This window comes from Macrotis lagotis, chromosome 7 (assembly GCF_037893015.1).
Source record: "Macrotis lagotis isolate mMagLag1 chromosome 7, bilby.v1.9.chrom.fasta, whole genome shotgun sequence".
Classification (NCBI taxonomy): Eukaryota; Metazoa; Chordata; class Mammalia; order Peramelemorphia; family Peramelidae; genus Macrotis; species Macrotis lagotis.
The window spans coordinates 139,655,948-139,670,352 of NC_133664.1; the positions used below are offsets into that span (position 1 = coordinate 139,655,948).

A 14,405-nucleotide genomic window follows, 5' to 3' on the forward strand; every position below is an offset into this window, starting at 1 on the left:
CTAGGACATAGTCTTAAAGTATTTCTCTTGTTAGGTACCAAGGTGGATGATTTTTTTAGTAAAAGAGTTTAAAAAGGAGTCAAACTACAGGAAAGAGAGCCAAATAATAATGTCACAAAAAATACAGAGAAAAGCAAGTACCAGGAAAGAGTTGTTAACAGTGTCAAAAGCTAGTCCTAAGAGATATGTTATGTACAATACAAACCACATTCAGAAAAAAACCAACTATGGATTCTGAAAGCAGAGAAAAGTTTTTAAAACTTCTTTTTTGTTTTTTCTTTCTTTTTCATTTTTCCCCTTTTGTTCTAATTCCTCTTTCATAGTATGACTAATATGGAAATATGTTAAACATAATTGTACACATACAACTTTTTCCAGATTGTTCACTGCTGTGGGGAGGGGGCAGGGAAGGGAGGATGGATGGTAGGAAAATTGTGGAACTCATAAATTTGCAAATGGATGAATGTCGAAAACTACCTTTGCATGTAATTGGAAAAGTAAAATAAATTTTTTTTAAAAGCCAGTATCAAAGATTCATTTTCTTCTGTTTCTTGTGAAGCTTGTACCCCCTCCATCCCCTGTTATTCCCATACTGTCTTCCTTGATTACCAACTGGCTCCTTTTCTTCTTTTTTTTGGTTAATAGCTTGTTCAATTTAATATTCTTTTTTAACATTCTTTTTTAATTATAAAAATATTTTATTTGTTTTCTAATTATATACAATAGTAGCTTCTACCTATCATTTTTTGGTATGATTTTGAATTTTACACTCCCCCCCTTCCCTCCCTCTCCCCCCACAGAAGGCAATCTGATAATCTTTACATTGTTTCTATGATATACAGTGATCAAAATTGAATGTGGTGAGCTAAAAAACATATCCTTGAGGAAAAAATATATTAGTGATAGCAAAATTATGTGCTACCTTTTTTTTTTAATTTGAAGGTAATAGTCTTTGGTCTTTGTTTAAACTCCACAGTTATTTCTCTGGATATAGATGGTATTCTCCATTACAGATATACTAAAATTGTCCCTGATTATTGCACTGATGGAATGAGGAAGTCCATTAAAGTTGATCATCACCCCCATGTTGCTGTTAGGGTTTCTAATGTTCTACTGTTTTGCTCATCTTGCTCAGGATCAATTCATGCAAGTCTTTCCAGGCTTCTCTGAAATCCATTCCTCCTGGTACCTGATAGAACAATAGTGTTCCATAATGTACATATACCACAATTTGTTCAGCCATTCCCCATTTGATGGACATTCCCTTGATTTCCAATTCTTTGCCAGCACAAACAGGGCTATTATGAATATTTTTACAAGTGATTTTTTTAACCCTTTCTCATGATTTCATTTTACCCCTTTTCATGATCTCACTTCTTTTCAACTAACTACAAATATACCCATCTTTCCTTCATCCTTAAAATCACTCTCACATTATTCTATTTCTTCTGCTAATACCATCTGATGTTTCTCTTCTTCTTTGGGACTAACCTCTCATCTACTAATCATCTATAAACAACTTAGCTCTTCTCAGTAGTACAGTGACCCAAGACAATTCCAAAGCTCTCATGAAAAATGTTATTCACCTCCAGAAAAATAATCGACCACATCTGAATGCAGATCAAAACATGCAATTTTTCATTTAATTTCACAGTGAGGCTTTTTTATTAACGTGTGTGATTTCTTTCCCAACCAGAACAATTTGGAAATATGTTTTGATGGTTGCCCATGTATAGTCTATATCAAATTGCTTACATATCAAATTGCTTACCATCTCAGGGAGTAGGGAGATGAACTCCTCAGGGGGGGGCAATTAACTTGGAACTTAAAATTTTATAAGACAAATATTAAATATTGTTATATGTATATATGTGTATGCATGCATGCATATATATATGTATGTATGTATCTATTTATCTGCACTAGGTTTTTCTTCTTTATCTCTTTGTTTCTCATCCTATCTGTCCATACTTGATCAATCTTCTTCATTGGTCCTTTGGTCTCTATCATCCCTATAAATTACAGGTGTTGGCCAAGACTCTGTCCTAGGTCTTCCCCCCCCATTACTCTCTACTGTATCATTTGGTGATCTTATGAACTCTTATGGACTGAATGATAGTCTTTCTGCATATGATTTCAAATCTATATATATTCAGTCCTGATCTTTCTCCTGAGAAAGTCAAACCTAATCAACAGCCTTTAGGAAATCTTTAATTGAATATCTCATAGTAAACTCAAATTCAACCATCCAAAACAGAACCACCAGCCCTATGCTTCCAGTCACTCAGATCTACATTTACTGATACTTTTCTCAATTTCTCATTCTCCCTTCCCCTCCAATTTATCTATCTTCATATCTTGCTTCTTCCTCATATATCTCACATGTCTCCTCTCCATTCATACAATTCTCATCCAGGACCCATCATCTTTCTCCTCAACTATTGACATAGCCTATAACAGGCTCTGCTTTCCAGTTCTTTATCCTCTAAGTTAAACATAGTGCCATGATGTCATTGAAAAAGGAATTAACTGAATATTACTATATGTATATGTCACCCCAGTCACAGTGTTCTAATGCCTGTGAAGTCTCTTATTTTCTTATCAAACAAACAGACTTTTAGAAGTCATTGCTGCTACTTATACTTTTATTCTCTACAAGAGACTAACTTATTGTTCTAATTCTTAGAAATTTCAGAGCTCCATTAACTGTCAGCATCTGTCTTAGTTCTGTAAAGAGAAAGTGGTTAAAGTGCAGAGGAAGGACTCATTCCAATTTAGTGAACAGACCCTGACATAAATGTAAGTAAGACCCTGCTTACTTTTTATCTAAGTGATACAGAAATAAAAATGATGACCACCATAATGACCTTGAAGCAGTATAGGCAGAGAATCAGGACACAAAATGGGTTTTACCTTTTTTTAAAATAAATTTTATTGGGGTAACTGAGTAGTGCAGTAGATAGGGCACTGGCCCTGGAGTCAGGAGTACCTGAGTTCAAATCTGACCTCAGACACTTGATAATTGCCTAGCTGTGTGGCCTCGGGCAAGCCACTTAACCCCATTTGCCTTGCGAAAAATAAAGACCTAAAAAAATAAATTTTATTGACATACTTGTTTTTTATATTGCCTAAATTTCTCCCAGTATCCCTCCACTTTTTCCCTCGCAGAGAACCATCTCATTTAATAAAGAAGATTTTTAAAGATGAGGGGAAAAAATCAGCAAAACCAATCAATACACTGAAAAAAACTAAAAACATTGTAAGGCTCTTCATCCATACAACTCAGATCTTTGCAGAAAAGTTTTTTTTTGGGGGGGTTTCCTCTCATTTTTATTCTTGAGGCCATGTTTTTTCTTTTTAATTTGGCAACATTCACTTTAAAATTTTTAAAAAATTTTTATCAATCAGCAAAACTCTGTTTCTCTCCCTCCCTCCCACATATCCCCAATTGAGAATGAAAGAATATAAAACTGCCGATACAAATATTTATAATCAAGCAAAATAGTTTCCATATTAGTTTATGTTTAAAAGAAATACATATGTGATTTATTCTTCATGCTTGAGTCTTTTTTTTACCTTTCGATGAGAATATAAGTAGCATAAGTCATCTTTAGTCCTCTGGAATTGTGGTTGGTCATTTCTTAAATCTATCAACATTTTTTGTCTTTTCTGTCTTATATTATCTTTGAATAAATTGTTCTCTCAGGTCTGCTTACTTTACTTTGTCTCAGAGTTTTCAGATATAATTTCCATTATTATTCTTACAGGACAATATATTCCATCACAATTGTATACCCTTAGCATGGTTAGCTAGTCTTTAATTGATGGATGCTCTCTTCACTTTACAAATCTGGGCTTGAAAAAGAGCTCTATTTTTTGACATCTCTAGTTCATGACACCAAAAAAAAAAAATCTAAGAAGTCTTCTCCAATGAGACTCCTCTAAAGACCTCTACTTTGAAATTGTACTTTTTCCCTATCTAAATCTCTTTCTACTTGACTCTTTGTATTGGACACATGCATATAGCTACCTCTTTACTTACCAAAGTTTCATCCTTTGTAATTACAAATAAATGTTTCATAGAGAAGAAGTACAGTTAGTTCTATCAAATTGTCTCATGTTCTATTGTGGTTTGAGGAGGATGAAGCTTTCTTTGCAGAACTCCTCAGGATTGTTTCTCTTTCGTCATTGATTCGAACTATTGTTTTTCTCAGACATTTTTCCCTTTTTACAATGTTCTCTATATGAATCCATCTAATTGAACTCAGTTTGATGAAGGTTTATTAGGTGTCTGCCACAGGTGAGGTAAGAGGCATACTGTAGAAAAGAGAGCCAGACTCTTAAGTGATAGGTAGCATTCATGTATATAGTGTTTTAAGTTTGCAAAACACTACAGATACCATTTGTTATCTACAACAACCCTGTGTCTTTAGTGCTATTATTATTTTACAAATGAGGAAACTGAAAGTTCATTTGTACTGAAATCTTCCTAACCCTAGAGCTAACAATCTGTCCAATGCACCATCTAGTTGTTCAAGGAGAGCTAAGTTAAATTGTCATCTCTGTCACCTATTGGCTCTGTAATCTGAATAAGATACTTAACCTCATAGTTCTGAAAGTAATTTTCTAAATCACAGAATTTGCATAAGGAGTTCCCCATCACCAATGAGTCTCAGCTCCAGTTCCCTCCACACCTCCCCCCCCAATAAACTTCCCTTCCACAAAATTAAACAAAGAAAATAAAATTTTGAAGGACCAGGTGCTATGGATTTGTTGTTGTTGTCGTTCAGTTTGTTTCAGTTGTGTCTCACACTTTCTGACCCTGTTTGCCATTTTCTTGGCAAAGATATGGGACTGGTTTGCTATTTACTTCTCTAGCTCTCTTTACCAAAGAGGAAACTGGATTAAGTGACTTGCTCAGAGTTATAGAGTTAGTAAGTGTCTGAGGCCGAATTTGAACTTTGTCTTCCTGACTCTAGACCCAACTCTTTATCTGTTTCACCTATACTATGGATACAAAGATTAAAAATGACTCAAGTCACAGTTTTGGAGCTATTTTCTACTAAGGAAATACAGATAAATACATATAAAATCATTCAAGAAGGGGACATTACTAGTCCCTAAAGTCACTGGAAAGACTTCCTATTGGAGGAGCTACATGAGCATTGCCATATTGCCTTGGTCTAGCCTTCTTTCAAGACCCCCATTCAAAAGTTCACTTTCTTGAAAAATTTGACTTCATTAATTTTCACTTTTGTTTTGTTGTTATCTTATTTGTATTGACCTTGTGGTGCTAGCCAAACTGTAAGTTCCTTGTAGGTTTGGATTGAGTCTTTTTAATCTTTGGTCTTCTTCATAGCACTTAGTATCAGAGGTTTTTAATAAATGCATCAGATGGGGTGACTCTGGGGAACTAATGAAGTCAATATCCTTTCCTTTCAACCAGAGGCTCTACTTAAAAAAAAATACACCCACATAAAATACAAATGTCCTTAAATATTAATGTAAAATACATAACTAAAGAGGACCCAAATTTATCAGTCTAAAAATGCTCTTTATGAAATATATTTTGTAAATGTATGAAGAGAATGAGGAGTGTTAACTTGAAACTGTAGCATAATCTAAACAGCCAACCTAAAAAATTCCCACTGGTGTTTTAATGAAATGTTATTTTACAACTTCAAAGCTCATAGCAATATAATTAGTAATATGTGTAATCTTTATTACCCATCTTAATCTTTTTTATATGACTGAAAAATTATTTTATGGTCACACAATTAAAATAATGCTAAAAATGTCAGCATAACAGAATTAAACTAAAGTAAGTACTACAATATTGTACCCCAAACTAGCTCATTTAAATGCAAAATACTTTGTATGGGCTATTTGTCTGGGCTAATGTATGTTAAGGGAATTAAATAGTAGTTTGTGTAGCTAGAATAAAAAAGAAAAAAATAAGCACTGTACTGTAGTCTTTATATTGTTTAACATGCCAGGCATATTAAACATACTTACAAATGGGCCACTTGAGGAAAATTTATTACTAGAAATTGGTGACAAGCCACATCACAGGGTAGTAGAAAGAAAAGTCAGAGGGCCAAGTTGCCAGAAGTGCTCTGTATATGTGTGTCCCACACGCATTCATGCAATTACACAAGCTTGAATTTAGTGTGAATGAAAAATGAGTCAGAAATGTGGAAAGATGACACACTTTTCACTACTGAGATCCATAAGCAAGATCACTGCCTAAAATGATCCACTGAGCTTAAAAGGTTTCTCTTTTGACTCATAGCCCCCCAAAGCCCAAACACTGGTTTGTTGATTGGCATTTGATACTTGGGTAGGCTTTCCTTAGGACTGAAAGTTTTTCTTTTTTGCAGAATTCAACAATGCCTCATTTATCTGATCGACCTTATTACAAGGTGAGTAAAGAATTTAGAGCAGCAAAACCTTAATTTCCTTTAACACTGTCATTGCATTATGGTGATCCCTTTTGTAATTAATTTTGTGTCATATGCATGCCATTTTCTTTTGCACAATATTTTGAGAGAAATTAATTTTTATCAATGCTTTTGGCATCAAATGGTGTCTAGTAAAGGTTAAGAAATCCACTAGTCTCTCACTGACACATATTGATTTTTCTAAATAGTAAAGTCATTATAGCCTTATGTGACTTATGACAACTATGAATATCTACAAAAGGCTTGGGCCATTTTGGAATGTTATGTGTTTAATGTCATGACATGGCTGTTAAAAATAGTGCTGTGTTAACCATTATGATTTCACAAATGATGTGACCCATTAACATTTATCTTTTTGATTTCTAGGTACAAACACAAGTGGAAAACTCAACTAGGTACCATATACAGCAATCACAGAGACACCAACTTAAACAGTATCTGACTCTTGACTCCAAGTTGCCCAATCAAACATTAACATTGACTCATCCACAAGTCTCAGCTGCCACACATTTGGTACAGAATGGAGATGTGCCTCTTGACAGTGAGACTGGCATCACAGGAAATCCAATCACCAAGTTGCTAGCCCTTGGGAAGGACCATGAAAATTTGGTATGGAAAATATGACTTAATGGCTTTAAAAATTATGATTGATTGATTAAGAACAGGACAAAAAGATAGAGAGACATTAGAGATAGTGCCATGGAAAAGATGGGAGATTCAAATCCATTTTCTAATTTTGTGACTTTTTAGGAAATCACTTTACCTCTCTGGGTCTCAATTTCCTCAAGGGTAAAACATGGGAAGTAAACTATAAAGTTTCTAAGGTCCCTTCCATTCTAAATCCATAATCATAATTCATTTGGAAAAAATATTTTAAGTGTTCTATTTTACAAAAGAGAAATGTGCACACACACACACACATATATATAAGGAGAATCTATCTATCTATCGATCTATCTACACACATAACAAGAAGTTTTAAATGATCACAATACTCAAACAATGACTCTTAGTGAGAGAAGGCTTTTCAAAATATTCAACACATTTATTAAACATTTACTTTGGGTCACACATTGTGCTGGGAACTAACTTCAAGGGGATACAATGATTAAATAAGACCTTCTAATTATCAAAGATTGGTCAACACAAACAAAAGAAGATTATAAATAACTATGAGAAATAATGTGGTAAAAGATGTAAGGGAGTTATCACTGAAGTTCTTTAGCAAATCAGAAGGAAGGATGACTCGGACTTAGGAGTACAAGTTATGCAAGTTAAGCCCAACTCAGAAAATCATTTGGGTAATGTTCTTTTTCTTCTATTAAAAAAATGCATATCATCTTGACATATCAATCGATTGTCATTTTTTTAAAGTGAATTTGGGAAAAAAAGGAAAAAAAGAAAATTGAATTTGGACTCAGAATTTCCATGTAATTCCAATTAAGACAATGTAATTATAAGAGGAAAATAAGTTGATCACTTAAGAAAAACACATGAGAGGATCTTGTAAGCATCATTTTCTTTTATTAAGATTAACTTAATTTTTATTGTTTTCCACAATGACACATAAAACAATTTTTAACATTTGTCTTTTTTTTAAATTTTGATTTCCACATCCTCTCTCCCTCCCTTTCCACTCCCATCAATGAGAAGGCAAGTAATTTGAAACTGGCTACACATGTGCAATTTTGCAAAATATATTTCTAAGAGATATCTATTTTTAAGATGCATTTTGATATAGTAGTTGGTTCTTTAGTTGGGAGGGACAGAAAGTGAGAATTTATTTTTATGATCTTGTGCTGAGAATATGAACTTTTAAATTCATCTTAAGCAAGATATATGAGTCATCTGGGTACAGTGACAACCTTAGTGCCAGGAAAACTTGAGTTCAAATTCAGATTCTTAAACATACCAACTATATAACTGTAGATGTCACTTCTCAAAACCACAGACAAATCTCTAATAGAATAAAGTATAGATAAGTTAATGATTGAAATTGAAGGGAATTTCTTTATCATAGTTCCCTGCACAGATAAAGACACAGTTCAGATCAAAAAGACAAAACAAAATGTGAAATATGTTCATTTTTGTTTTTGTTTTACCAGATGTCAGATCACAAGTATCAGTCTTCTGGCCCTTCAGAGTGAGTAGGACATAATACAATTCAGCCCCTCTAGAGGTATCCCTGAGACTATCAATAATTCAAAGACATTCCCCATACTCCTACTTGCAGAGGACTGGGCCAGAGGGAATTATTTGAAATTTAGGATTTAGAGTTTGGTTAGAAGTTACTGCCTATGAAACAGAGAAATGTATTATCCAACAGTGTTGCACATGATTTCCCCCTGGCTATCATTCAGTCATACATTAGTTAATTCAATTAAACACATATTAAATATCTATTATGTATAAGGCACTATTCTGACATTGAGATTTCAAAGGCAAAAATGGAACAGTCCTTGGTCTCAAGGAGCTTGCATTATGCTGAAAAGATATATATACAAAGATAAGCAAATGTGAGATCACTTGAGGAGAGCAATGGAAAGAGTCAGAGAAAGTTTTTTCAAAATATTCAACACATTTATTAGGCATTCACTTTAGGTCAGACATTGTGCTGGGGACTAACCACAGAGGGATATAATGATTAAATAAGACTTTCTAATTATCGAAGGTTGGTAAATATGAAGAAGAGAAGGCTGTAAATAATTATGAGAAATGTCTTAAAAGATGTAAGGAAGCTATCACTGAAGTTCATTAGTAAATCAGAAGGATGACTTTGACTTGGGAGTACAAGATGAATTGTCATAAATGAGATCATATTTAAATTAATCTATGAAAAAAAATGGGTAGAATTACAACAGAAATTTGGGGAAAGAGTATTCCAAGCAGAGAGACAACTTGAGTGAAGAAGCAGACAACAAAGGTATGCTTAATGATTATAGTCTATTTTAGCTAGGCTGCACATAAGGGAGCAATAGATTGTGTGACTAGAAAGACTTATTGCTGCCAAATTATGAAAGAAATTTGATAGCAGACTGAGAAATATGACTTTTTCAGTAAGGTTCAGAGAACCATGTAATGTTTTGGAGCAAAAGAGTGACATAGTTTCTCAAAATCTTAGAAAGCATCCATAGTGGTCATCTAATCCTACCTTGAACCAATACAGGAAGCACCTCTGCACCTGAACAGGTAGTCCTTTAGTTTTATTTAAAGAATGTGAGTCACAGAAAATTCACTAGGTAACCTATTTCATTTCAAATAGTTCACAACTTACTCTGAAAGCTGTTAAGGACTGCTGCAGTTTTTTGAGCAATTGAGTCAATATGGTAGGAAGATAATGGAGGAGAAACTAGAAGCAAATAAGCTGGTTATCAGAGTGCAGCAATAATACAAGTGTGAAATGATAAGAGCTTGAGAAGCTGGTGGTGGTGGCAGCAATTTAAATGAGGGAATAGATGCAACAAATTTCAGAGGGAAAAAGTGACAAAATTTGATTTAAAACATCAAAATAGGGAGAGATTAAAAGTTAATATTAGAATTTAGAAGATGATGGTGCTATTAATGCCAAAAGGAAAAACCAGGAATAGAAGCATGACATTGTTTGACATGGATGGAATATGTAGGAAGATGTCAGGGGGGCAGTTTTAAATGTAGGACTGTATCCAGAAATAGGTATGGATTGAAGGGAGAGACTTAAGCGGTGATAATTGAACCTGGATGAGCTAACTGCAGGAGATTACCTTGAGGATGGGGATGGTAGCAACAGGAAGAAAAGTCAGTGAAAAGAGAAAGGGCCAGAGAAATAAGAGGAGGGTCCAAATAATTCAGTGTCCCTGGAGTCAAAGGGAGACCAAATTTTAATTAGTGAATGAAAGATAGTGACGATATTATTGAGTGATCAAGGAGGATAAGACCTGAAAAAAATGGCATTTAGGGTCATGTCTAAGAGAGAACTTTAATATCAAACTGCCTTCTATATAACTGGTAGTCTTTACATAATGAAAAATGAATAGGTGAATGATGAATGTGTAGTTTGAGAAATTAAGGTCAATGACAGTTTCTTTTGATTTGTTTAGCATAAGGGAGATTTGGGTTTACTTGTAGAAGGGGAAGAACTCAGTGAAGAGGGGAAGAAAGGATATAAGAGACAAAGGGTTCCAGCAAGGGAGGGAAAATATGGGGGAGGAAATAGAGAATATTTATTTGGAGGGATTTGATTATTAGCTGGATTCTTCTGGTGCAAAGACAAGAAGAAAACAATCTTTTTGCTCACTGTGACTTTTAATATTCCTCACCACTTAAAAAAACTACATTTTTCTTTATCTGATACCTTTTGGATATAGAGTTAATTTTTGTTACCTAGGTGGAAGGAAAAAACTGGAAAATGAAAACCTGTTGATTGTAATAACAAATGTTATGCCTCAAAATTTCTAAAGATTAGATTACATAATAACGATAAGCAAACCATGTATAAATATTTCAATTTTGAGTGGTAGATCCAAACGTGCAAAAGCTTTGTTCAAAAGTTATTTTTGTAGTGCTGTAATGCAGCAACAGAATCATTTTCAAAGACTAAAAAAAACCCTGTTTTTGTGGGCAAACTGAAGATTTATTAATCAATGGCCCTATTTGCCTGGACTCTACATCTGGAAGCATGCTCAAAGCACTTCAGGGGTAATAGCCATCAGTTTGCTTTTATGAGGGCTGCCTTGCTCTAATTGATGATGGAGCAAGTATAGACAAAATCCATTCCCTCCAAAGGAGGGAAAGTTGATTTATAGAATTTTGGATTTAGAAGGAGCCTAATGATTGTGATTACTTATTCCAATCACTCTATTTTAGTATACTACACATTGTTAAGGGGAGCTAGATGTTACAGTGGATAAAGTACTGGCTCTAGAGTCAAGAAGACTCATTTATGAGTTCAAATCTGGCCTAACTCTGTGACCTTGGGCAAGTTACTAATTGCCCACATTCCCTCATCTCTAAAATTAGCTGGAGAAGAAATGACAAACTTACTTTTTGTCTTTGCCACATAAATCCCAAAAGATGTCACAAAGATTCTAACATGACTAAAACAACTGAACAGCAAAGAGATTGTCAGTCATCCAAAGTTATTCAATGAAGCTGGGTCATATTCCTGGTTCCTGGGTTTTTTATATCCTATATGGTTGCCTCTTGTTCACTTTGTTGTTTCCTATTAATCTTAATTTTCAGTGAGAATATTCTAGTCATACACATGAATTGACCATTATTTTCACCACATAAAGATTTGGAGGACATTATGTAGATGCCACCATTTTTCAAATGAAATCATTTAGCAAGTTTCTGGCCCATGGTAAAAGCCTAACAAATATTCATCAATTGAGTGATTTAGGGGATAAGATATTCTTTATGACCTTGTATATTTATTAAATATGTTATATTTTATTAGATGGATGATGTTTTTGAGAATATAATCAATATGGAATCAAGTTTTAATGATAAAGGAACAGATTGTCCAGAAGCTCCACTCCTAATGCAAAGGACGGTGAGTGTTTTAAAATTTTGATCAACCTATAACACAAAATTAAGTACTATGGAAATAAAACTTAAAACTTAATAAGCACATCTTTATTAAAAGGGTATTTCCTCAAATAATAGTTTTTTCCTCCTAAGTGACTGATAAAAAAATTCTCTCTTTCTACATATAGCATGGCATAGTGGGAAAAGAATTCAACTACGGTCTTGTGTTCTGACATGTTTAATTGTATGTCCTTCATCAAAGCATTTAACACCTTTAATCTAATTCAACAAGCAGTTATTATCTACCATAAGTAAGTCCAGTGCTGGAGATAATGAAAATAAAAACTGAATGTACCTGCCCTCAATACTCTTATGTTCTATTAGAGGGCTACAAGACATGCACACACATATAATATAATATAATTTGGATATAAAAAACAAAACTGATAACTGGGAGAAACATGGAAGACTTCATCTGAGCTCAGTCTTGAAAGAACAAGAGGATTTTGAGAAATTGCAATAACAAGGTCATGCATTCCAGCTATGGGAGAGGGTCCTGTTTTTTTATTTAAAAAAAAAAACCATACACACGCCCTCTCCAAAAGCATGGAGGTACTAGAATGTCAACTTTGGGGGAGCTCAATTGTAGACATTGGTGGCAATATCAGTTATCTGAAGCAGAAGAGTATGAAATAAAGCTTGGTTGGAGGCCATAAATGTCATCATGAGGACTTTATATTTTTATCTCTGAAGCCTTGAGAATTGGGTTTTGAGCAAGGAAATTGAATGGTTGGGTCCTGTGCCTTATGAAGATTTGTAACCATGGAGAGGATGATCACATTTTTGTTTAGTTGTCTTGTCTGAATCTGTGACCCTATTTTGGGGTTCCTTGGCAAAGATGCTGGAATATTTCCCCATTTCCTTTTCCAAAGAGGGTAAATGGTAGTTAACAAACCAGTACTAGAATTGACCAGGTAACATAGGTTTCCATATGAAATTGGGGGTCATCTATACAAATATGATCATTGAACCTTTAGGAGCTGAGGATATTGCCCAGGAACAGGTTAGAGAGAAATTCTTTCTCTCTTTCTCTCTCTCTCTCTCTCTCTCTCTCTCTCTCTCTCTCTCTATATATATATATATATATATATATATATATATATATATATGTGTGTGTGTGTGTGTGTGTGTGTGTGTGTACATACATACCTACATACATAGATAGCTATATACATGCAGTAATATAGATATTTCCAAATTTTATGTGTATATAGTTTTCACATTCACATATACACTAACAACTTGATCCTCATTATTCGCAGATTTTGTATTTGTGAAATCAGTATTCAAAGATGCTTTCACAATCATTTACAGACATGCTGAGTCATTCAATGAAATATTTCCAGCTGAAGTTAGAAGGCAACACCCTGCCTTCTTGTTTCAGCTCTCACACTCTCACACTGTAAATAAATGTCCTTTTTCTGGTTTATTGTTTGTTGTTGCTCAATTATTTCAATTGTATCTGATTCTCCATAACCCCATTTTGAGATTTTCTTGGTAGAGATACTGGAGTGGTTTGCTATTTCCTTCTCCAGTTCATTTTACAGGTGAGGAAACTGAGGCAGACAGCATGAAGTGACTTGTCTAAGGTCATACAGTTAGTAAGTATCTGAAGATGTATTTGAACTCTTGAAGATAAATCATCCTGTGCAAGCCCAGTGTTCTATCTACTGTGCTACCCAAACTGCCCTTGTTCTATTTAGAGACACTTTTTTGGTTGTTACATTTTTGAGCTATTTTGCTGTTTAAACTGTCCTCAAGCATAGTGTTGAAGTGTTCCTAGTATTCCTAAGCTCAACAATCTCAGTTTAGACATATATAGGGCTACTGGCCATAAATTCAGTGATAGTCAATTAACAATGCAATCTATCCAGAAAAAAAGGAAGAGGAAATTCACCAATCTATAAATGATGTTATTTCAGAAAGTTCACATTATGACCAGAGGTTCACAGGAAACTCTCTGTCTGTATTTCCCCAAGAACAGCAGTTCAATATTCACTACTTCAGGGCTCATGATAATCTTATGGAATGTCTATTATAAATGATGAAAATCAAATGCATGTATGTATGTATGTTTGCATACATAGAGACAAATGTACATGTGCGTATATTACAATTTAATTTGGGGAGGTTAGGAAAGATTTCTTATAGAAGATAGTGCTTGAGCTGACTCTTAAAAGAAGTTAGAAAGGGATTCTGGAAGGTGGAGTTGAGGAGTGAGTGTTTAGGAGATAGCTTATCCTCAAGCTTAGAAATAAGAAAAATACATAATGGAACAAATAAGCAAAAGATATGTTGGGACCAGGTTGCAAATGGCTTCAAATAAAAAAATGGAGTTTAAATTTTATATCAGATGCAAGAGGGAACTTCTGGATTTTA

The 14,405-nt window shown here is 34.2% G+C and overlaps 1 protein-coding gene across 4 annotated transcripts in view; it reads left to right on the top strand.

The window, feature by feature from the left end:
* Positions 1–14,405, top strand: part of TFEC (transcription factor EC) — a 92,229-nt gene that overhangs the window by 40,083 nt on the left and 37,741 nt on the right. For 2 of the 4 annotated variants that reach the window (XM_074193860.1, XM_074193861.1), the window contains exons 2-4: positions 6,381–6,422; positions 6,828–7,070; positions 11,896–11,991. In XM_074193860.1, coding sequence (XP_074049961.1) covers positions 6,381–6,422; positions 6,828–7,070; positions 11,896–11,991 — 381 coding nt within the window. Of the gene's footprint in view, positions 1–2,702; positions 2,800–6,380; positions 6,423–6,827; positions 7,071–11,895; positions 11,992–14,405 lie in introns of those variants that run through there. The other 2 variants (XM_074193863.1, XM_074193862.1) reach the window with 2 other exon arrangements.